The sequence below is a fragment of the Pleurodeles waltl genome, chromosome 6 (assembly GCF_031143425.1).
Source record: "Pleurodeles waltl isolate 20211129_DDA chromosome 6, aPleWal1.hap1.20221129, whole genome shotgun sequence".
NCBI lineage: Eukaryota > Metazoa > Chordata > Amphibia > Caudata > Salamandridae > Pleurodeles > Pleurodeles waltl.
In genome coordinates this window covers 1,389,884,601-1,389,909,927 of record NC_090445.1, presented here as the reverse complement: position 1 = coordinate 1,389,909,927, position 25,327 = coordinate 1,389,884,601, and the positions used below count along the sequence as shown (strand labels likewise).

The following is a 25,327-nucleotide window of genomic DNA, read 5'->3' as shown; positions in this document are numbered from 1 at the left end:
TTGAGTTTAATGGTTTAATGGCAACATTGCTCAACAGTTGGTACTATGGTGGTGGTTTACATCCTGTCCATGTGTCATTTATTGAGGCTAGGTGCAATTGTTTTTTCACTCGCTTCATAAGTTGTAGGCTTCCTATCCCTAATGGTGGATGCAGTGTGAGGTTAAGTGTCTGTCATAAGGTTTCTATTGAGTGACGGGATTACTTATTTTACCGTTGTTCCTGGTATCTTGAGGTTGTGTGGCTTGCATGATGTGATCTCTGCATTTCCCTATGTTTGTTTTGCTCCTGAAAATAAAAGCATCTGTACCTTTCGTATCAATTTGAATGAGATTTTGGGAGCAACAGATAAAACTGTTTCCTGCCTAGATACTTAAGTCACTACACAGCTCACAACACAGTCGACTAGAGGAAGTGCTGCTAAATTAATCTGACTGTCCTTGACGTGCAGATGGTGTGCTGGATTTCCGTTTTCATTCTTGCCCTCTTTGTGTCTCACTCTGCACAGGAGAGCTGTTTGCCCAAGCCCCTGTTGAACAGTTTCCTGGCATAGCAGTCGAAAGTGTGACCGATTCAAGCAGATACTTTGTCATTTGCATCGAGGATGGCAATGGTAAGTAGATAACTTTCTTCCCAGTAGATAATGTGATCATCATAACCAGGCCAACCTGCATTCTTTTCGTGCCACTTAGTTTAATCCTTGCACATCCATTCTCTTTTCTTAACGCAGGGAATCATTCTTTCCTTAAATTGTATCCTTGCTGCTAATCTCAATTTTCCTTTCAACTTTGTCTCATTTTCCCAGTCCCTGTTTTACTACCTTGTCGTATCAATGCACATTGCCAGCTCTAGAAGCATCTAGGGAGTTGTTTCACTGCTTCTGATGCACCTGTTTTTAATACAGGACAGTGTGTGCTCTACTTTTATGCAGCAGATCTCTTCCTTCCAAGACAGTGTCTTGTGATATTCATATTGACTGAACTCCAAAGGCTTTCCTCACTGTAATCAAATTCAAACTAGTGACGTTCATGCCAACTTTAAAAAAAAAAGTTCTCAGTAAAATTTTTGTCCCTACATTAGAAAATCATCAGAGCGCAGGTTTTTCTAAGTTTTGTTTGCATAATGGCAGAAAGAAAGCATTTCCTCTCAAAGGCTTCCACACTGGAAAATCTTTTTTTCTAAACATCTTCCAGCTGCTTGTGTGAATCTGAAAGGGTAAAGTGCTCTGCAGGGTGACTATTCATTGTAATGGTAACAATGACTTGATGTCACTGCCTTAATTTCTCGTATCTTTCATTTAAGTTGAGCCGCCTTCAGGTTCCATGCTCCTTTAGCTATCCACACCTGCTTTCACCAGCATCGTGAATGGGTATTTTGTGTGTACAGCAGGAAGAGCCGTTTACAGTGTATACGCAGCATGGATCTACTGGTAGCTCAAGCTGCGAATGATATCACAATCAAAGAACCGGGTTTCTTGTCCCAGGCAGATGGCATCAAGGACCTCACGCTCTGAATCTGTGTTTTAAATAGGTGTGTTAGTAAAAAACATTTGAGAGGCCTAAATAGTCTCTCTTCTAACCTAAGATATGGATTCCATCAGGAGACTGAGGTTAATAGTCTCAGATTATAACAGTTGAAGCCTTTCACCAGTAGTATATGAGGTATTTACCTTGCTGTTGAGCACAAAACTGTGCTCAAAGTATGTGCCCTAACCAGTTTTTCAATATGGTTTTCTTGATGTTACCATAGTACAAATGCATTCTGTTACCAAATGGCTATCATGACATGCTCAACCGAGAGTGGTCACGTATTCAGATAAACATAAGTGCCAAATAAGGGTGAAAAAGCATGCATAAAAGGACAGAAGGATAACCATCAGTATTTGGTGGTTGCAGGAATGGCGACCTAGTATCTAGAAGAATATCAGGAGAAATGTATTTTTCTAAATGGAATAGAAGCTTGAAGGAAGTTATTAACCCAACCCCAATGCCTCTTTCCCCACAGGCTTACCACAGGAAATGGTTGTTTAAGCAAGGGCTGTGTCTGTCAGTGTGATTGTTGAGGATACTGGTGTATAGGGCCTGAAAGAATGGTGTGTGTGGTAATTTTGGGGAGGTAAAGGTGGTCGGGTGTAGACTATGTAGACTATGACACGTTTTGTAAAGTATTATCACAGGCCTTGTGTCTCCTTCCTGCACAGTACCGTACTCTTTAACTGCGCCCACCATTTTATTTCCACTTGCCACTGCGGTGCTGAAGAGGGCATAGTCCATTTCCACCTCATAACCACCACCCACTTAACCACGAGCAGGTGAGATTCATGAAGTGAGTTGTAGGTTTTTGTGTTTGCCATGGGGGTACAGGCTGAGTGGGCAGTGATGCACCAGCATGAGCCGTCAGTGAGACATCCGAAAACACTGTGTCCCAATATTCTTGTAGCATACAACAGGCCCAAAACATGTATTGTAAGTCAGCGGAGAATGACCCGCAGCGAGGGCAAGTGTCTGTTGCAGAGGGAAATATGAGATGAAGGTGTTTGGGTGAGGTTCGGTAGGGACTGTGCAGAATTTAGAGTTGTATACATTTGAATGGGTTGATTCTGGAAACCTTGCAGGGCTATTCAAGGGCTCTGAGCCAGTTCCAGTAATGGAATGCTTGCCCCAGTACTCCCATTTGTTCCTCAGGCGTATCAGTGCAGAAAGGGGTTTCTTTTGTGAAAGCTCGTATATCTAAGTCACCAACCGTTTTGGCATGGCCAACGGAGTGGAATGAATGAGGTATCGGATTCTTCTTGGGCTTTGGGCAGCGGGCGTCCCAGTCTTAGAGTAACACCCCTCTCGTTGTCCCATGCGCCAGGAAGTCCCCACTACGCAAGCCATGGAGATCCTAGAGTTCCTGAAAGGTCATTTCAGTCGGTTGAGAGGTCACCAAGCTTGGCAATGACCATCTCTTCCCATTCCCTCAAGGCACTGCCATTCAATGTGCAACCTCCTGTGAGGAGTCTCCGAAGGAGTAGAAGTGGAGAATAAGGTTGAACCTTTTTGGCATGTGAGAATCCCACCATAGGCATTCCCGAGCTACCTGCAGTAGGAGTGAATAACAGCTATCATTCCATAGCCTGGGAATAGTAAGCTGAGGAGGTGGCCCTCCCATTTCCCTTTTGGGGGAATGTTGTCTCTACACTGTGATGGCCACCCACTGGAGCTGAGCTGCTATGTAATAGTGTGAACATTGTTGAGTGCCCATACCCCTGCTGGCAGGGCAAAGTTACTACGTGCTCAATGCCACCCTCTTTCTGCTGCTTTCCCAAATCAGTACGCAGATAAAAGACCCATGTCATCAGCATAAAGGGAGCTGTGTGTGTCTTTCCGCCTACTGGTATACCACAATCTCAGTCCTGCACTCAAAGCTATGCCGCACGTGGCTCCAGTGCAAGAACGAACAGCAGTGAAGAAAGAGGCAGCCTTGCCGGGTGCCTGTTGACACCGGATATGCATCTGAGATATTGCTGCCAAACGTGACCTTGGCGGTGAAGTTGGTATAGGGGTGGCAAATCCATCCCAAAATCTGCCGACTTAATCCAAAGTGGCGGAGAGCCCTGAACCTGCAGTCCTGGGTTACCAGGAGGGCACAAAACCCCCACCCCGGCATACCCGCCTGGCCATGGTGCTTGTCCAGCCAAGACCACGCCCTGGCGGGGTCCTAAAAGAAGTGTGTTTGATTGTCCAGATCACCTGCAGCCATGACCGAGAAAAAGGAGAGCATATTTAAGGCCCAAATTGCAAAGCTCCTTCTTCATGTCAAGAAGGAATGCCTGGCGATCCTAGTCTACCAGGGTGAAGTTTGGGAAGGGCATGACACAAGAGGAGTCCACGGTGATCGGATACATCGACCTGGCTTTTCACAAAAAAAGTCCTGATCTCAGAAGTTCAAAAGCATGATGACTATCAGTCTTGGTTGTTATTCAGGGGATGGACACTTCGCTGGTAATCAATGAGTTTGGTTCCTTCCCCCCTCTCCTCCCCCCCCCCCCCCCCCAAACAAATCTTGGCTGTGTGCATTAGATGAATACAGTAGTTCACCAGGTTGGCTGAACCGGTCTTGTGGTCTTCTGTCAAGGAACAGAATTCCAGCAGAGCTGATCCATGTTGTTGGGCTATTTTGCACATTTTTCACTGATCTTCCCTTGGCACTCCTATGTTGAGGGTCATGCTGTCTATTTTGAGCTCAAAGGCGGTCTGTTACTCCCATATTTTCACCATCATTAAAGCCAGTTTGGCAGGGGTGGAGGTTTCAGAGGACATATCAGAGGGATAGGTAAGGGATTTCGTCTGGGTACAGCGATGTAGGGGCACCTGAGCTGCAGGACTTGTGTGTACAGCCTGCCCTTCCATCGCCTGGGTGGGGAGCCCTGCCCTATACTCTGGACCGTGTATGAGGCACTGTTGATATGAGGCTTCCAATTCCCCGGTGGCTCTGAGGGAATCCGCCCCACTGGAGTGTGTTCCCTCTGCCTTCCATCCATCTTGATCGTCGTTGAGGTTCGCAGGAAGCCACCAGGATAGATAAAGCCAGGCTACAGCCCAGAGCTTTTTCAAGCTACCCACAACCCCATCTCCCCTCGCACATGCCCATCTAGCACTTGATCCACCCACTTAGCACTTGATCCTCAGGATAGCAATACCGAGCAGTCCAAGATTTACTTGGAGATTTGGTGTAGTATTAAAAATTTGAAGCCCGACACAAAACTGTATATCAACCAATACATCAGGGTCCAGCCACTACTTTTACTTAGAAAAAAAATTGCATTACTTCTGCCCCACAACAAAATGCTGTACATAGTCAGCAGCAGTTGCTTCAATAGGCACATTTATTAAGATAACAATCTCTGTGGACTGGCATATTGCCTAGACCGCTCTGCTTGAACATGTATCTAATGGTTGCACAATGCAAGTCAGGACAAGTGCTTTCCTGTGAGACTTGATGAGTAATGTTTTTGTGCAGTTCACGTTTCAAATAGTTTGTCTCATGGGTGGAGGGGGTTAGGGGACTGCACTGCTCTCGTCACATGGCCCACTGAGCAGAATCGCGCGGACTGTGCTCTGGCCCAGCTGACATTGCTGTGGTCAATGTCTGCTCCACATGTGTACACCTTTTTTTGACAAGTGTGAGAAGTGACAGCACCAGCTGTGGAGACTCCATGCTCCGATTGTGCTGTTCCAGTTTCTGTGAATTTTTACCGGTGGCTCCTCCTTAGGCCTACAAACAAACCAGCTTGTGTTGCAGCACTGATTGGGAGATGTAGGTTGGTGCCCACACTTAGAGTGAAGATGTGATCGCACAAGTGCAGCATCTCTCCTGACATTTTAGTTCTACAGGTAACCCCTCCATCTGCAGTTACAGTTTCTTATTCCCAAACAGTCACAGGTGATAACTTTTCTTTGGTGGGAAAATATGTGCAGTACATTTGTGGTTTCCATGCCACCCCACAGCCATGGACGTTTTAGATTTTGAGCACACTAAAGGTATACTCTGGATAAAAAGACTCCCATCTACAGCATAGTGATGTCGGTCCTTCTGCTGAGTCAAAGCAAGCAGCCTTGATTTGTCCTGCCTAGACAACTTTCGGCCTCCTTTCTTCGAGACAGCATCTTCATTCTAAGCAATCTGTCAATTCCTTCTTTCAAGGTAGGTCCAAAGCATTTCTTCCTGGTAGGCTGTCGGATTTCCCAGGATTCTGGCCCTGAACCTGTTTGTCCTTCAGTATCCCAGTCCAGGAGCGCAAAACAGTTTCTTGGTAGTCACTATTGTGGAACCTGGTTGCTGGTGGAGAAATCTTTGCACGCTGGGTGGTAATTTCTATTGCATACTTATACTCTGCTGTCTTCCTCTGGGACGGTTTTGTTTAATAAAGTTCCTCCATTTTGCCTATTCCTCCCACACTAATCCAGCTTTGTTTTTTGTCTAACACTGAAGGAAAGTGGGGCGGAGCTGAGAGGCCCCTTTTCATCGGAAACTCAAAACAAAAGGCACAATAGAGGGATAAGCTTCCCTTCTTAAACATCACTTAAACTGGTATCACGTAAAATAAATCAGGCCCGTGGAAAAGGATAGCCACTACACTACAAAGGGAACTCTATCTCCTGGCCTCTGCACAGTCCATGTGGTCCAATTCAGTGGTCCCCAGAAATGTTTGTGGAGAATTGCTAAGCTAACTGGTTTTCGCTCCAACCGTTCCACCTTCGGTTCCACTCTAGTGCAGACACAGAGACACCTTTCATCTATTCCTCATATGGATGGAGTGAAGAACCTGGTTACATGGAACTGATAGATGAGTTTTGAAGCACAAGAGTGGCTGTTATGCAACTCTGACTAACAATAAACATATAAGAAGGCCTGCCTTGCCAGTATAGTCCATAGCTGCCAGCACTGTCAGTCCTCTGCAGCCTGGTGGGCTGATGGTAGTCACTCTCTGTAACAGAGGGCGCACATGGTGTACCTCTCCAGCCACTAAACTCCCCGTTTGGGTTGCATTCCATGTCACAAGGTGCACATGCACAGTTGTCTGTTCTGAGGCAAAAGAGTAAAATATCTCCAGAACTCAGTATGGGGAACTTTGAGCATAGGTGCACGTCCAAGGATTGGAAACTCAGTTACTTACATATGCCACATTTCCATTTCGCCAGATAGAGAAGGGGGTACTTTTTCAGGAACTATATATCGCATATCTAACTTGATCAGTATGGTAATCTTGTATGCAGTTTATAATATTTATTGACATACGAGTAGAGAACAGAAACGTGCTCTCCTAACTTGTTACTCCATGTGATCCCACAATATGTTTACAAATTATGGGTCTTAATTTACTCTCAGTAGGCACATCCTTAACCAAATTGCACTTTCATTAAGAAGTCTATCTAGAGTCAGTTCTTTAAAGCACTCTTTGAAATGAGCTACATAGGGACTGGTACAGCACCTTCACCCGCTCCACTAATTCCATGGGCATCAACAAACTAACCCCTCTCTGACTTTATCGATATAGGATAAGAGTACGACAACCAATGTTATGACCTCCCTTGTTGCTCTCTGGATCCTTTTCCTCCATGAGCAGTGTGAGGAGAAATTTGAAGAGTGCTACTATGTAAAGGTGTGTCAGTTTATGATTGGAAAGATGACTGGGATCTAGGATGAACCGTGGTGCAGTAATCACAGAGATTATTACTACTAGAAGTGCTCACTGAAAACACTATGAAATATCTGCATTTGTCCTGCACTGTCGTCTATCATTTCGAGTTGTTTTTCTAAAGCAATTATGCCCAGCGTCACAATATTGCACCATGGTTTATGGAAGACTAGTTCTCCCATTGTATATTACAGGTATGAAAGCACAGTCCACTAAGTAGGTGTTATTTAAACATGCAGTGTGTGTGAAGTCGGCACACCCAGAAATTATTGTACTACCCTTAACAAGGAGTGGAATCAGGGAGGTAGATCCTTTGTCCTGAATATAGCCACGGGGAAGAGTGGTTTGAAACATGTAGACCTAGTATAAGGAAGGGTCATTGATACTACATTTACCTTCTGTGTTTCTTCCCTTTTTGATCATACTGTCTGGACAGCAGAATAAAACACAGCTTTCCTACCAGGCAGATATTTTTAACATATCTAACAACAACCCCTCCAACTCCTATTTAACCAGCAATTTGGTATTCACCATTTAGTGTTCCTGTGTCTTCCACTGGTAGCAGCATGCTCTTGTTCGTAGCGTAACAGGAGGGACCCTATGATGAAGCATACAACCAAGGGGTCACCCTGGTTGGGTGAGGGTTATACAAGAAAAGCTGTGTGCTTTTTCCACCTGTATGAGGTTTAGTATGAAATACGGAGTAGGACTCTTCCTTCCCCACCCCCTAGATAGAGGCAAGTAGGAGGACGGGTCCCTCTGGCAATTCCTCTTATCTCCCCTTGTTTTTGATAGTTTCTTTTTTAAGTCAGGTGCTTGACCCTTGATACTCCTGCCCTGTTCTCTTTTTTCCTTCTTACAGCTTCTGCTTTCACCACCTGTTTTAATTCTACGTTTCTTTCGTCTTTTCATCTGTGTCTGCGAAATTCTCTGCTTCTCTCTTTCTAGGAAATCTGAATACTGCCTCCTCTGATCACTGACATACTTCATTAATGTTATACCTTCCCCTCCCACCCCCCATGTTCTACAGATCTTTATTAGAATTATTTTCCAACTAATTTGAGCATGTGTTCATTTTTTCTTTGCATTCTACTTATAATTCAGTACCCTAAGTTGCTCAGCAGCACCTGCAGGTGTTGACATTCAAACTAGCCACCCTGTCACAGATTATCAGATACTGCAAGAGAAAGTACTTCAACTGTACAATGTCCTCTTAATCTGCCAGTAGGTCAACAAAAGCAGAAATAGCTCTACTTCTTAGTTGGAAACATCAACTTTCCCCCCATGATATTCTCTCTTGCAGAATCAGAGTCCCAGATTATACACAAAGGTGAGAGTCGATTCCTATCCATTCCTTCCAACATATGAGCTTTGTCTATAGGAATATTGGCAACAATCACTGGTTACCAGGCGGCATACAATCACTTAAATACAATCTCAGTGAAGCTGGTAACATATTTACTGTCCCATTGTATTCAATAATGTTAGTCGGAGCTCTCTTGGCATGTTGCTATTGGAGTATATTTTTGCCACCAAAATGAGTTGAATCTCTTAGGAGAAATTAACATGCTTAAGGAAAAAGCCGTAACCACGTCCTAGTGGTTCTATGGGGCATTGCATCCCTATAGTTTCTTCCAGTCTTGTACTTCCTGTGCGGTCCTTTTAGCCATGCTCCATAGGAATGAAAGCTGAACTGGTACATCTTTTTTTACTCTGGGCGTAATTGCAAATGGCATCATGATTTTGCTTGCCTTGAAACTATTTTCTGGCCCTTCTTTAATTATCTGTCTAGGCAAACCATTTAGTTCTTGCAGATACGGAAACTACTCTGAAATTGGATTGTGGTCGCCATGATGATTCTTAGCAGAACTTCAGCTCTTTACATCGGTGTTCTGGAGCTTAAGCTGAACAGTCTCGCCCCAAAACCATTCCTTTCATTCATCGATGAGGTAGAGTGTACTGGTAAACAAGCACAACAGCTCACCCACCTGCATGCTATTTCACTTAAGCATGACTATGTGGTTCTGAAACTAGAAATACACTGGCCCTTTGGATAACTTCATAATGTTGAACTGGACAGGCTCAACTTATTACATTAGACTTTCTCCAAACAGGTGTGGTGGAGTTGGTCTTCTTTTTCTGTTGGGCCAGCCTTTGGTACAACACTTTGCCTTCTGGGCAATTTGGAGAACCACAAATATGTTTTTGGTCTGCAGACGTGCATAGTTTTCACTACTTTGGGAATTTCCTGTATGCTCCTTAAACTTTCCCACTAGTGGATGCAACATTCTTTCCCAGGAAAATTGTGTTTCACAGACTTTTTTTCTGGAAAATCTTTATTTCAGTGAAAGCAGATTTTGTTCTCTTTCTTGTCTCGAGGGCCTGCTTTTCTCAGATGGAGGTTATATCTCATTTGTATGAATGATTCCTGAGTTTTTTTTTACCAACAGCTACTTCAACCATCAACAGTGGATTTGGGATATAACACTTAATAGCAAGAACCTATTCTCCGAGACTGCTCTGTAGAGGCTAATTTCTTCAAAGTTGGCACTATTAACCAAGAAGGTTCATTTGTTTCACTTTTGCATGTGGGAAAGACACTACATGATAAAAATTACATTAATGGACTGGTCAGCTTCATTCTAATGTAGTCAAATTAAATAAAGGTTGTTATGTGCAGACAGTTTACTTATTGCAAAATCTTGTTTTTATGTCTGGATACAACTTGTTCAGAAAATATTGAACAGGCAGCCAGCAGGTTTTGTCCTCCATTTTATGGCCAGGTGATGTACTATAATGGACGGAACACCCATTTTATTTTGATGGCTTTGTGGATTTGCTACTTTGTTTGTATGGTAAGCTGACTCTTACCTGGTTAGAGATTCTGCTCAGCTAATTAAATGTACTATAGACTGTAAAAGTGAGTATATTATGTATACATAGCCTTAGAAAAAACCTGAAATGCACGTTGGTTAGCTGTTGCGAAATTTCTGAACATGTTTTTGCTAGTTAAAATAAATTGGAGATATTGTATTGAAGAAGCACATGGAAAGGGGCATTTCTTAATGATGTTGTATGTATTAGAGTAAAACTGCACTATTTGTCTATGTAAATGTAGTGTTAAGTCTCACCCAAACTGGGATAGGTGTGAATGTTCACAAGCTTTTTGAATATTTGCCTTCCAGTTCCAGTTGAAAGTTGCTGCTCCGCCAGTAGAAATATTTGCTTTGGTAAAGGGCTAGTTGGCTGAGAAATCCCTTATTTTGGTCCACACATTTATGGTGCCCCTCCAAAGTAATTCTTCCTTTTAGGTCCAGTGTTAGCCAAGACGTTTGATTCTGGTTCCCGGGACATCTTGTTTTGGGTCAAGGGCAACAAGTATTTATGTTTACTTTGTCCTTGGGACAGGTAGGCACAACCCTCTGCAGCACACCCTTTGGCTGCCTGTTTACAGAGAGTAGAACTCTCTGCAGTTGAGGTAATATGTTTCCAAAAGATAATGAAGTTCGAACTTGTATTTATGGTTCATTATTTGAAAGCCTTCATTATTAGGGTGAGTGCTGTAAATAAATGTTTTAAGGTCACACTTCACTACTGACGTTGGTTCCAGTACAAAAAAAAAAAACGTCTATACACATGTTTGAAAAGTTTAGGCTATGAGGCTAAGTATAATGCTCCCAGAATGCTCTCTGATTAGATGCAAATGAAGTGTCATTTAGTAAAATGTGTTGATGCATGCTAGTATTTCCCAAAAATATTTCTAATGGAAAATCAGTGTAACCATTTTCAACACGATTATGGGAAGCATGAAAATAAACAAACACTGACAAAGCCAACTTTTAGTTTCATCAATGTGTGTCTTGTTTTGACATGGCTTTTGTAACACTTTATTGTTGTGGGAGCTACCAGGCCCTCAACATTGTAACAAACACTGGAAAAAAAAAAAGTTTTTGAACTCTAAAAGCACACATTGCCACCAGTGGCATAACAAAGGCCCTGCAGCCACCCTCCAGGGGGCCCCTTAAGCACAGCACCTGCCCTGAGTGAGTCTGGAGAGGGGGCTCCTCCATGTTCTTTGCAAATGGGCCCCCTCCAGTTTCGTTACGTCACTGATTGCCACTGTAGTTCCCGACACTGAACAAAACTACTTTGTGTGCCAATATGCTCCTTGTGGAAGAGCAGAATGCGATCACTCACAGTAAAGCCAGCCGAAATAGAAGTTTAATAAAAACAAAATGTCTTTGTTAACACCAGACCTAATTAGGTACCAAGATCCACATGTAGGTAGCTTTTTACATGTCGCAAACAGCGAGTTTCTCTGTTTGCGACGTGCAAAAAGCACACTGCGATGCACAAACCCAGTTTTGCGATTCGGTAACCTGGTTACTGAATCGCAAAACAGGTTTGCGACTCGCAATTAGGAAGGGGTGTTCCCTTCCTAATTGCGACTCGCAGTGCAATGTAGGATTGTTTTGTGACCGCGGATGCAAACCAATCGCAGTTTGCACCCATTTCAAATGGGTGCTAACACTTTCGCAAAAGGGAAGGGGTCCCCATGGGACCCCTTCCCCATTGTGAATGTCACTGTAAACATTTTTTCAGAGCAGGCAGTGGTCCGCAGGACCACTGCCTGCTCTGAAAAAATGAAACAAAAACGTTTCATTTTTCGTTTTTGTAATGCATCTCGTTTTCCTTTAAGGAAAACGGGCTGCATTACAAAAAAAAAAGATACTGCTTTATTGAAAAGCAGTCACCAACATGGTGGTCTGCTGTCTCCAGCAGGCCACCATCCCTGTGAGGGCCGCCATTCGCAAGGGGGTCGCAAATTGCGACCCACCTCATGATTATTCATGAGGTGGGCATTTGCGAAGCCCTTGCGCATCAAAGATGGTGTCAGGGACACCATCCTACATTAGGATTTGCGACTTGCAAATTGCGAGTCGCTCTGATTAGCAATTTGCGGGTCGCAAATCTGAACCTACCTACATGTGGCCCCAAATTCTTAAAGAAAGTCACAAAAGTGCACCCATGGTATCTGTCGTACCCCTATAAAATATTTGTGAACTGTATTTTAGCATGGGTAAATAGTGTAGATTTGCTCATGTGAAAATCTATTGAGCATTCGCAAGTTCATTTTCCCTCCAGCCACTTTCTTTCCAACCCTGGAAGAAGTTCTAATTCTGCCATTGTCAGGAGTAAATGTCCAACCTTTCTTATTATGGGAAAATACTAGAGAGAAGCTGGTGAAAATCTTTAAAACATGCAGGTTAGTAGGTTTGCAGACTCACAGGCATTCCAGTCCTGGAACTATTGCTTACTGCTTCCTCCAGCCCCAGAATGCAGATCTGCAGAAAGGTGGCAAAATAAGGAAATTGCTACAGTAGGGATTGAAACTGCAACTATTCAAGCCCTACTATGGTAGTAGCCCTGGCATAACCAGAGAGGTTATTATCAGAGCTCTTACATAATGAGACTGGTGCCATAATTTGTCGCCACACTACATGGCACCAAAGGGACAGGTAGATCTTTTTACAGGACAAGTAGATTTGAGAAGCAACCTGTCCCCTGGACAAGTATTTATTTTAATAAATTCCACACACCTGGTTAATAAACTGAGTTATGGTTCTGGCTCAAATGTGTAAAACAGGAAGTTGCCAGTTATATGTACTAATGCACACAATACGCCATAACTCATGCAGCCCACCTTCTTGCCTTCCCGATAACATTTTTTCGTGCCATAACTAGCAAATTTCATTAGTTTTACCCGTTTTGACACAGAACAATAAGACAGTTTTTAACTGTTTTTTCAGGTAATGTAATTGTTTTTTTAAAGATGTACTTACTTTTCCAACCTTGCAGTGCATGTCCCTTGGCAGTGTGCACTTGGGATTGGCTGGGGGCCTGCTGCTAACCCGTAGTAGGTGTCAACCACTTTCTGTGTGTGGTCTTTGGCCGTATGCTATAGGGTTTCACCAAAGAGCCTGACCTGCAGTGGGACCCTGCAGCTAAGCTTTATTGTGCAGGACCTTGAGCTGAGTTCAACTGATGTTTGATTCATGGCTTGGCCTGGCCGGTAGCCACACTCTGCGGCCAACCCTTGCTGTGCATAAACGTTTCCACATAGAGGTAAGACTTAGGCATGTCCCCTTTTTTGGACTTGAAATACTTAAATAGGATTTGTGAATTTGAGGCATGCTTTCATGCCCTGAAGCTTGCTTCGAAATTGCTATTCCTTTGTGTGACTCATGAACACCTACATCTAAAATGGAGGCAAGGAACCCCTGTACCTGTCTCTATACTGCGGTCCCCAACAGACATTTCAGGTGTCCTGGATTCACAATTCTCAAAACAGACTTTTGAATTCTTATAGCTTTTTTATTTTTTATTTATTTATTTTTGTAAATTTGAACCATAAAACTTTCCTTCGCTCTTCTCACTATTACCTGGGGGTCAGTGGGAGCCTACTCGATCATTTTACATCGTCTTTTACCTCTTATTTGAGGACATGAGGACCGTGCTCTGCATCATGAAATGCCTCATGAGAACATTTTTCTCTTTCAGCAGCCAATCAGATCATGCAGAACTGTTTTAGGTACTTTGTAACCCCAGTTCCGAAAGGAATGACCCAAAAAAATGATCACTAGTCCAATCATCCTTTTGTTTTTTGGATTTGTGAATCCCAAATTGCAGAAATTTACAAAAGTGTTAACCCTTTAAAGCACACCAAGAAGCATATTTGAACGCACATCTCAAAATCTATTGAATTAATTAATGATAAAAAATCTATTGAATATTAATTATTGAAACCAATAGAAGCACACTTACAGTGTAAATTTTTACTTTCATGCCAGGTTTGATGTAAATGTGTACATCGGTTTGGGTCGAGGATGAGAACAAAATTTCTGATGAATGATAGAATACGAAAATGTATCTTTTTTTATTTTCTATCCCATAATGCCTCCTACCTTGCAGAGATCTCCATGAAACTTGGCCTGCTGGAACTTAGCTGACTATGCCAAGCGATTGCCAAATTTTGTGCAAATCCAACCACGAGGTCTAAAGCTATAGCAAATTTAAAAAATAGTTTTTCAATGTAAAGTGTGACTGTACCATAACCACATAGTGGTCACTGTGTAATATTAATGTGTTTATATAATAATTATGTGTGTGTATATATAGATATAACTGTATTTGTATACAGGCTGTGATAGAGCTTGATTAGTTATGGTTTGGTCACTGTTCATGGAAGATACATATTTTGTTTTATAATTTTGGCACTATGCAGATCTGCACATCACCTTTCAATAAGAGTTCATCAGATTTGAGTTTGGTGTCGCAAGTTTTGGCAGATGCGGCAAGTGCAAGGACTGCAAAAAGAACAGGAGGTGTTCCTTCCCATACTAATTCCTGTATGTTTCTTTGCTCACCAATACAAAATAATTAGGTCAATGGAATTAAATAAGGTTTGGCAAGAAAGTTTAACTTTACTAAAGAAAGATCCTTTGCTTGTTTTTTGAGTAAATACATTCAGTAGTTTTGAGAAATCAGCTTTTACTTTTGTTTTCAGTACCCGATTGGATAAGGGAGTGTTTTTGTCCTATCGTCTGCTTTTGGTTTGAGAACTCAAAATTCTCGGACTGGCTGGCACCTTGAAGAAATGTTGTGGCGACAATAAAGGACGGTCTATCTGAGTCTTGGGGAAAAAAAATGAAGCGAACCATAATGGGACCTATGTAGCTGCCCCAAGGGGACCCTTCCTTTAAGTCAAACTAAAAATAAAAATGCTTATTTTTGCAGCTGAGTTCATGGCCCCTGAAGTCCACACACCTAGACCCTGCAGTGGGTAGGAAGCAAGGAGGTTGGCTGCCCCCAGCAGGTTGGGTACAGGCCCTCTGGGTAACTATACCACACAGACATAGGGCGTGTGCAGCAGGGGTAAGCTGGTCTGGTCGAGTTGGGTGCAGCGGGGATTGGCTGCCTTTCGCCAACCCCTGTTGCTAATGCCCAAAGGCCATGCACAATTGAGGCTGTCTGTCTGCCTGTCTGCTGTGCGTGGAGAACAGGGCCTGGACATAGGCTAGCCCCTATGGCTTATCCCAGCTGCATGTGAACACAGTGGGCTGCAGGGGTTGGCACTCACCGCAAACCAAATGGTACCCCAATGACAACAGTAACTCTCACACCAAACGCATTGCTTATAGCATCACCCATGATGTGACAGATATAATTACGCAGGTTGTATATAAACTTACAGTTGAGATTACATACTACATCTCCCTTAAGCATGTATTCATTTAATTAAATTGTGCTTTTTGGTTTTACTGGTATAATTATTTTGCGGTCATGTTACATTTGGTATATGGTTTGTACCTGTTGTGTTAGTTGAGACTCGTGGTACTAGCCACAGTTTAACTGTATTTGTTCTGTTAATTTCTTATGTTTTTTTTTTTTTTTACCTACGTTTAGATTTTACAACTAAAGTTAACCATAGCTTCCTTTTATCCTTTTTTTTTTTTTTTTTTTTTCAGCGAATGTTATATATTTTTTGTTTCACATACACTATTCAACAGGCATAGACTGTAGGTCAAAACATGTGGCCAGCACGCGATGGGCATGGCTGAAGACTTTGAACTGGGGTGGGGTCTTCCTGACTGCAACAGGTTGGTAATTTAGCAGTGTACAGTGAGATTCGCTGCAGGCCGACAACCCCCGCTGTCCGCAGTTTTTGTTCGTGCACAGCGAGGGTTACCTAGCCTATGGACAGGCTCTGCACCCAACTCCCCACTCACAGACAATTGTGTACAGACTTGTGAAATTTGCCTGTTATAATTAGCATGACTGCAACATAACTGCTGTGACGTCTTATTGTTATCTTGTTCTCTCCTTTGTTGTTTTTTTTCTGTGCCTTTGTCAAATTGGTGTTTTTTAGCAGGGGGGGTTTGTTTGAGTTATGACATGTCCTGCAGGCTTTGCTAACCATAAGTGGTGAATTTCAGTATTTTGTTTGCGGTTGAGTCAGAATATAACTCGCTTATTAATTGTTTTTTTTTTCGGATGAGCAATATGTATATTTACCTATTCATTTATTTAGAGGGGCGTTCAACCAGCCCTCTTCACATTTAGGTCTGTCAGGTTGCATAAAGAAGTGTGTCAGCCCACTTCTGTCATGGCTGAGATTTTTCCGGTTGTAAAATGTACATATCTGCAAAAGAAAATACCCCAATTTTGTGTCACGACCAACTAGCCCAATGTCTTCTTTTTCTTTTAAGAAAGTCTTTTTCTCTTTTACTTTTTTTTTCTTTATGGCAAGGGCCCGGCAAGTTCCCGAACAATGCTACTGAACTGCTCACATGTCTTCTTATATGTTCATTGTGAGTATACTTCATCAACCATGACAAAATTGCTACATATGCATGTGCATGCGTCCGCACACATGGGCAGTTGTCTCTGAAAGGTTTTTGTTGCACTTTACAAAAATCCCTTCAAAAATGGTTTTATTATTTATGTTGTACTTAAAATTTTTATTTCTGTCCTGAAGGCCCACCACCACTGCTGCTGCACTGCTTTTATGTTCATATGCATATTTATTTTCTTCTAAAAACCATCATTTGTTGGCTTTCTATCCATAAGCACCCTATAATGATTTTTGTTGGGACTTTACGAGAAATCCATTCAAGCATGGCTGCTCGCACATGTGTGAGCATTCACACATGACAGCCCTCTTTCAATGTTATTTCTAAAACTTTAATAGGAAGAAAACATTTCAAGATGGCTGGAACTGCAGGCTCATGGTCACACATACATTGGTGGCAGTCTTGGAATGGTGTTTTACAAATAAAACAGCTGTTGGCACAAAGAGCAGCAGTCAGACCCCGTTCGAAGACCTAGGATCAAGCAGAAGCTACTGGGCCCAACCGTGTGGTTGTGGCCTCTTACTCCTGATGTCCCAGGGCCCAACCTATTGTGGGTTCTGAGTAACTGGGCCAGGTCTTTCCCCATCCAGAACTTGACTCACAGTGGTAGAGCTTGTCAAGCAGTCAAAGACTCTTCATGGGGGGGTAGGTGCTAGGCATACCCTGGCACATAACTCAAAATGCATACAGTAGTGGCAATGAAGTGATTGTCCAGTCAAGTCCTTATGAAAAGTATTTAATGTAAGCAGACCAAGCATGTGCAACTCACTAAATAATTCCCTTGAAGTCAGTGTGCTAGCGAATTTGGGAGCAAAATCCCCAAGTCCCTCTGTCCCTTCTAGTTGGGGTTGTTATTCCCTATTCGAATAATGACGGACACTCCGAGATGCAGCCCACGCACCACAAAGTCTATGCTTTGCCTTAAGAGCTCACTAGCTCCTCAGTTCACAGAAGTCCTCAGAGGCTTGGAACAGTCTTACCTGAGCTGTTGGCAGCCAGCGATCTTGGGAAGACAAGGGTGGTCCTTTGCCAGCTCGATTGTTCCCTCTCTTGTAGTCCTTCCCTAACGGCACATTGGGCTTCCTTAGCCCCGTGATGACTCTCATTGGTGTGAGACGTCTTCTTGCGGCTCCAGCAGCAATTGATAAGTGTACTGTACAGCATCCTGGGCACAGCCTTGACACTACAGTGTCCCCCTCCAGGTACATTGTGTTGGGGGGGGGGGAGGGTTGTCTCCAGCTTCGGCTCCCTAATGGGCAACGGCCATATCTTCACAGTGGCACACAGGTTGAATGGCTACAGCACACATACGCCGATGACTACACTTCACAGTGGCCCTCTTCTGGCACATGAGATGAGCATTTATAGCATGATGATGGTCCTCGCTTCTGTGTGATCAAGCAAACAGCCCACACTCCATCAAAGATCATAACCAAACTGGGCATCTCATACTTCGCTCACCTGGATCCACTTAGCAGGATCCCTACTGGGCCTAGGTCTTCCTGACACACTCCTCTTCCCCACAGGGTTCTCTGGTCTTGCAGGCATGCAGACTCAAGGTGCTTTCCTCTTCACAAGAGGCTCTGGTCTTGTGAGGCAGAAAGCTGGTGCTCCAGGCTTAGGACATTTGGCACGGGTTTCCTGGGTGATGGCCCCTCATCCAGCGGGGAGACCTGCAGATCTTGGTCCCCAGTCCTGATTCCAGCAGAAAGAAGCCTTGGTGATCTTCCCTGTCCTGATAGTATGACGCTATTCAACAAAGTATGGGGCTCATGGCACCACCTTTATTGTCCAAATCCAAATACACTTGTGGTTTAGTGTCTGTCCTTCGAAAATCATGTTGGCGGTGTCAGCCCCTTTCAAATACATCTTTCTACTCTGCACTGTCCTTTGTCAGAGGGACAATCTGCAGTTGCAGGAACGGCTCCAGTTTTGAGTAACCCACTATACTGGCTAAGGGAGTGACCGGGGATCACACCTGGCTGTCAGCCTTCACTGACATGGGCCACATAAAGATTCAAAGAACTGAATTTTCTTCAGTATCAAGATTCCCTGGTAGTGCAAACCATTCCCACCATCTTTCTGACGATGATCCAAAACGCCATTGAGAAGTAACTCTTCCCGGAATCAAAAAACCCTTTGATTTGCACAGAGGATGTCCTGCTCCTCTCCCTTCAGTGTTTGTGTCCCACCCCATCCTTCACGAATGTCAGCAACACACATCTCCTGTCTGGGGTTTGCAGTCCTCATGCCTTCGGGCTCCAAAAGTGGAACCCAAAGCTGATGTTATGTACAATCCTCAGGCACACACATACAACTCAGCACGCAGACACAAGTATCTCATGCTGCCTGGCGCTGCATGCAATTTATGCAGGCCAAAGCCGAGTTAAGTACACAGCTCAGAACTTTACACGAGTGGGCTAGTAGGCCCTGCTCGAGTGAGAGTGACACAAGTAAAAAGGCCTGTTCACCTCACCTGTACTGATCACATAAACGAGTATGCTTCCACCGGTCCTGTGTCACTGAACTCTAGGTAAGAGCAGTATTCCACTAACTGCTCAAGGATAGCTCATGATGCTCCCCTCCCAGTCTAAGAAGACCTCATTATCGAGTTAGGCCTAAGTCATGGTCCACACAATTCGTGTTTGCCCATGATGAAAAATCAGTATCCGGGTTAATGATATCCATACACCTAGGCCCTCAAGGTAGGGGTGCATGTCCTTCACCATGCAGGGTACTTTTCTGTCCCAACACCAGGCAATTTGAATCTTCAACCCTCTCCCTCTTTGTTTTAAAAAAAAAAACATCTCCTTTCAAAGAAAGAAGGGGTGTTCTAGACCTTTAGTATAGGGAGTGACATTTTACTTGAAAAAGGCTAGTCTGACACAGACCTAACTCAATGTAAGAATAATCAGTAACCAGATAAACTCACAGAGTGAGAATAATGTCACAACCTGTTTTCCTAATCTTAACCAGCCGCATTCAATGCTTTGCTTCACATGTCAATATAAAGTGGAACCTTGCATGGTTCAGTGGTTTTTAGGGACATTTGCTTCATGGAAGATGCATGTCTGCTCATTTGGAGCAGGATATTACAGTATTCTTTAACACCTCTGCCATTCCTTCAAAACGGATTCACAAATTAAAATGCAAATGGTGGATGCTGCATATTCCTGTGCTCCCTTCAGTCCCAATTGATTGAAGTCTTCTTGTCCCTACTGGTGGAATGATTTTCTTTCACCTTACAAAGGAATTGGGTAGGCGTTGAACAAACTTTGGCTAACCCAAAATGTATTTCGTTGAAAATGACAGTGCCAAGCTTTTGGATTTGCCCGTGCGTATTTGTAAAGCATTATTTAAAAAGTTAAAAGAAAAACATTAAAAGAACTGGAAAGTGAAACCAATACCTTAAGGTATCTCAAAACTGAATACTAAATAAAGACTTATCAATCATCATAAATAGCATGGTGTATATATTTTTAATGCAAGAAACTGAACAAAATGTTTTAAAAAAAACCTGTGATGTATAATCAGCTTGAGGACAACACAGCAGGCTAGTTGCAGGTATATAAAGAACATAACAGCTGCCTGGGTTCATGCTTAAATAAGTGTTTGAATTTAAGGTAACTTGCATGCCAATACTTGCCAAGGCCTAATTTACTTTCTGTGCAACATAGAACTTGAACAAATGCCCCTGCCATTTGGTGGTGTGCAGAAGCCCTGGGCACTGTAAATACACTGTGTTCCTCAATTGCTGGCTGAGTGATTGAAGTAGCCTTCTCCTCCATCATCACCCACCATACATGCTGCCTTTGTGGGCCATAGCACTGACTTTCATGCAACCTGTGGAATGCAGTGTAGAAAACAAAACCAACCAAAGACTGCTCTCAAATAAAACCTCAGCAAAAATATACTAGTTGCTGCACTTTTAATGATGAGCTGAATGGTTTGGGAGGAACACTGAGAACAATTGGGCTCCGGTGTGAGGGGGAAGCAGCATATAGGAGAGAACCAGAAAAAATGTTCACTCCCATGCGGTGCTCAAAGAAGAAGAAACAAGTAGTTTCCTGATCTTAGCCATGGAATGATGCAAGCCTACCAGCCAGACGGGTAGTAAATAAGATATGCTCCATGGGAGGGACAAACACAAGAAGAGGAATGAAAGCAATTGAATAAGAAGCAAGCAAATGAGATTGACAAGACTGCATAAAAATAAGCAATGGGCTGACCAAAAACCTAGATCTTTGACAGTTGACTGTAGACAACACTTAAAAAGAAGTAATAGCCTATATTTTTCTCAATGGATAGGACACCCTGGATGCCAGTGTCTTCATTTCCATTGTTAAAGCACTTCATAAATATTCTGGACTTCGAACATAAATGTTCCCCTGATATACTTCCTACCCATATTTCACCTCTCCTATTGTCGAGATGGGGTTGTACATCCTTGCCCTCTGTTGGTGAATTTTTTTCCTGGATCCTAATCCCTTATTTTGTGTTCATCTGGGATTGTTTTATAAAGCAATTTAAGAATTTGAAGCATCCAAAAAGGCTGCCAATACAAAAGCAAGTAGCTAGGGTTTTACACCAGCTTAATGTTTGACCTTGCTCCTGCTTCAAGATATTTCTGCTTGTCTCACACTTGGGTTGGTCATCCACCATGGTTGCAATCTTACATTTTCAACTAGTTTCCATGGGCTACCAAGAAAAATCTCTGGTCATTTGTCTTCCTTGCAAACTGTTTGAAAGGGATATTTTAATGGCTTAGTCAACTTCTTAGCCTCGGGTTGAAACTTCCTCCGCCTGTCTCTGTTTCGGATTTGGAATTTTTGTCATTTGTTTTAGCTTAAACACCTTTTGAACTTTGTACGTGTGGTATTTTATATGGAATATCATAATCAGCGTGGAGGTCACAACCAGCGTTGTTTATTGTGATCAGTGCTTTCTGAATAAGAAGAGTGAGTTGTAGTTCAGATCTTGTAGTTCAGATCTTCGGCTAAACCGTATGTTTATGTTCAATCAGGACATGGTAAATCTTTAACGTCTCTTCTTATTTGCTTAAGTTCTTCAAAATATTCAGGCTATAACAAATAGTTTCTCTATGTCATTTTGCAATGCTGAAACAACAGTTTTGGTCTTTAGGCTTTTAAATGCGTAGTGAGCATTAACCTGCAGCATTCAACTTACAAAAGAATCCTTGGCATGCACTGGAAGGCTTAGGATTCTTATTTGCTTGGGTGTTTCCACCTCCTAGTGTATTATGCTTATGCAGACAGGTCCATGATAGTGTCCTTAAAACTCTGGCACCATATTCCTTAAGATATAACCTTCAAAGCAACCACTGGTATACTCTGTCTGGTCCCCGTTGGCAATCAGTAGGGGAAAAAAAATGATTATGCTGCTTCACTTCCTCTCCAAGGGTTGTATTCGATTTGTCTGAATTCAATTTGGTATCTTGTTGCAGGTTGGACACAGAGCAACTGTCTAGTGTGGTCCTGATATAGCACTCACACTGTGCATGGGATTTTCTGAAATTTTTTGTCTCGGTCCATGGAGTTTCAGTTAGAACTTTTTCGCCTGCAGCGAATTATAGAAATATTCCCATGAAGACAGAAGAAGGGTGACTGGAAGACGAATGAGAACAAAGTCTCCTCTGCAGTGACTAGTAAGCCCATAATGTGACAGCCCTCCTCTTCCAGGTGGCTGACCCGTAGTCCTTGTAGTGGCTTGTATGCTCTGCTCATAGCTGTTTCATTTTAGACACAATAGAAGCCAGGGAATGAGTTAGGAGTGGTATCATAGCAGGGTTGACCTTGCATCAAATCTTGCAGTATGGTTAAATATATTGTGCACAGTACACGATCTTCTTTCATGTTCATTCAGGACTTCGCAGTAGTCTGGATGAAAACGACCCAATGGCTTAGAGTACAATAGTTACTGCAGTGAATGACTTGTACTTTTTTATTTGAAGTGTTTGAATGGCTCGATATTTGGAGATATGTTTAAAAATGTGACTCTTGTATGTGGTTCTGGGCATGTGTGAAGTGCCAGAGCTCTCTCTAAGTTCATCCAGTGATGTGCAAAATCTCATACAAGATATCTTTGCTAGGATCAAATAATATTTGCACTTTACTCTGCAGGGCGGCGAGCTTTCATTGGAGTTGGGTTTGTTGACCGAGGTGATGCATTTGACTTTAATGTTGCACTTCAAGACCATTTCAAGTGAGTGTCTTTGTGTTTTTTTCTTTCTTTCTTTCTTTCTTTCTTTCTTTCTTTCTTTCTTTCTTTCTTTCTTTCTTATGCTTTATCCTGTGTGGTATTTTTTTATAAACAGAATTTATTAATTTTCTGCGAGTATACTGAAAAATCAAGAACAAAAAGAAGCAAAAGCACCAATGACAAAGCTTTAAGCCGCCAGTCCCTTTCCCGTACCTACCTCCCTTCCACCCCTCCTGCGCCCCCACCCCTCAAGGGTTTAAATTGCATGACTCCCTTGTGGAAAATAGCCTATGAAAGTCCCACCATTTACCCCAGATCTTGGAGAAATTTGTGGGGCAACCACGGGTGATGTAAACTGGTTCCTCCAGTTTGGCAAACCAGTCCATTCCCGTGCACCATTGTTTCATTGTCAGTGGGGAAGGCTGTTTCCAAGCACGAGCGATGTCTTTTTTGACTATCAGAGTTGCTAGTCCAATTAATATTCTGTCGGCACGAGGCCTGCCCAGCCCATCCAGCATGCCCAGTATTGCCACTTTAGGGGTTGAATGTACGAGAGTACTAAAGCCAGCCGACATGGTAATGCCAACCCGGGACCAATATGATGCAGCTTGTGGGCACAGGAACACCCTGTGAAAAAAGTCAGCTTTAGAGGATTGCCAACGTGGACATCCGGGACCTGCAAAGGATTTGGGAAGGATTTGTGCCCAGCCCAACCACTGGGTAGTTCTATAGATTCGGTGGAAATAGTTCTACCGAATCAGCCACAGTTGGACCAATATCACGAGCTCTTTGGGGTCCATAGAGGCATCACACCATCAACCTCCTCTAGGTCCCCGATCCAGCCCTCCCACCACAGGCTCAGTGAGTCTAAGGATCCCGGGGAATTGCTTACTAGTGCCTGGTAGAGTTGGGACATCCTGTGAGTGTTAAAACTGTTAGAGACTGTTAGAGATCGAGCAAGGAGTTGGTTGAGTTGAGGCCATGAGATGAAAAGTGTGAGTGCCAGGGGTGACAATGAGAGGGGTTCTGTGTGTTTTAGGTGTCTAGGGTGGTCAAACTCTAACAATGAGAGATGGTCTGATGGAGGGGAGGGAGTTCTGTGGTTGGGGTAAAATGAAAATTTCCTGACAGAAAATCTGAGATGGATATATTTGACTTAAGATGTTTTTATAACTGCCGAATCCTGAGTTATCCCAGAACTGAAGGCGCGTCTGGTACATTGGCTGTAGTGGAAGAGATCACATGAGGAAAATATGGATAGTTCTGGATAGTTTTAAAACTTATTTTATGTTGCTAGACAGTGAAGGGCCAAGCTATGGGGAAGAGGCGATAGTCTGAGAGGGAGATCGGAGATTTCTTCTTGTTTTTTCTGAGTTTGTCTTATCCATTCTGCAATGAAAAAGCTTACTACCACTTGCAAGTCTGAATTGTTAGATCTGTATGAAATTCTCTTGCAGATTTGTAAACCTTCATAAGAAATCAATATAGCTTTTAGAATCTAGACTTATGCTCCAGGTCAGATGCTTTTTTTCTTTAGAACGAATAACAGACGTTTTACAGGTTTAATGAAGAACGGAATTTCGGCAGGAAGTGGCCATTCAGGTCTAACTTTTATAAAATGATCTATGAAAATCCCAGTTTAAGTGAAAATTTAACGACACCCTCCCAGCTCCTTCTCTTCCTCCTTTTCTCTTATTCATCTTTACTCTTGTATGACCAAATAAGAAATGTCAAAGTAGATTATATAATAAATCTTATATTATGCTAAGTTGTATTTTAAAAGCACAGGTGTTAGATTAGAATTTCACTTTCATTACAGTATTGTTTTTTAAATACAGGATGTATTATAAAGTTACCATTAGATTCAATAGATATTTCTGTATATAATGAGCAATAATATGTACAGTAAACCTAGCTTGGAAGCAACAATGTATTCAACAGCTGGATAGAGATGGTGGGTATGATTTAGATAGTTTAGAAAAGATAGGTAACAAGTAATTTCCTATTGTCTGTGGCAGAAGTGAGTAATGTTTCTGAAGCAAAGGCTTCAGTTTCTTTTTGAGTTGCAGGAGGATTCGGAGAAATTCTTATGTCGATCTAACTGTTTATATAAAAATTTAATTTCCCTGGTTGATGTTTTTAATAAGAAACTCTAGCCCTTTTGCAACTTAAAACTCAAATGAAATAGCATTCCATCAAAGTTAAAACTGAGATGAATTTTGAAAACATGAACCTGCAGCTGACATTCCGATACTAAGGGTCACACTTCCTAATACTTCACGCAGTGCAGCAACCAAAGTTACTTGGTTATATGAGGAGGAGAGAGTGCAGGACCACACCATACCTACTATGTATGGCACTACTGCTGCCTTTCCAACCGTAGTTGTGTAATTAGACTACATTATTCCATGCACATACCTTTGCACCATAGAGATGGTTTGTATTGGAAGGGTACACACCTCCAGTACCAAATCCTGTGCCTAGACAAAGGTTATAAACGTTTCCTATTTTGTA

At 42.7% G+C, this 25,327-nt stretch overlaps 1 protein-coding gene across 1 annotated transcript in view; it reads left to right on the top strand.

Moving 5' to 3' along the window:
* NECAP2 (NECAP endocytosis associated 2) overlaps positions 1-25,327 on the top strand; it is a 79,158-nt gene that overhangs the window by 13,165 nt on the left and 40,666 nt on the right. The window contains exons 3-4 of the mRNA XM_069240719.1: positions 507-611; positions 22,735-22,816. Of these exons, the coding sequence (XP_069096820.1) occupies positions 507-611; positions 22,735-22,816 (187 nt within the window). The remainder of the gene's footprint in view (positions 1-506; positions 612-22,734; positions 22,817-25,327) is intronic.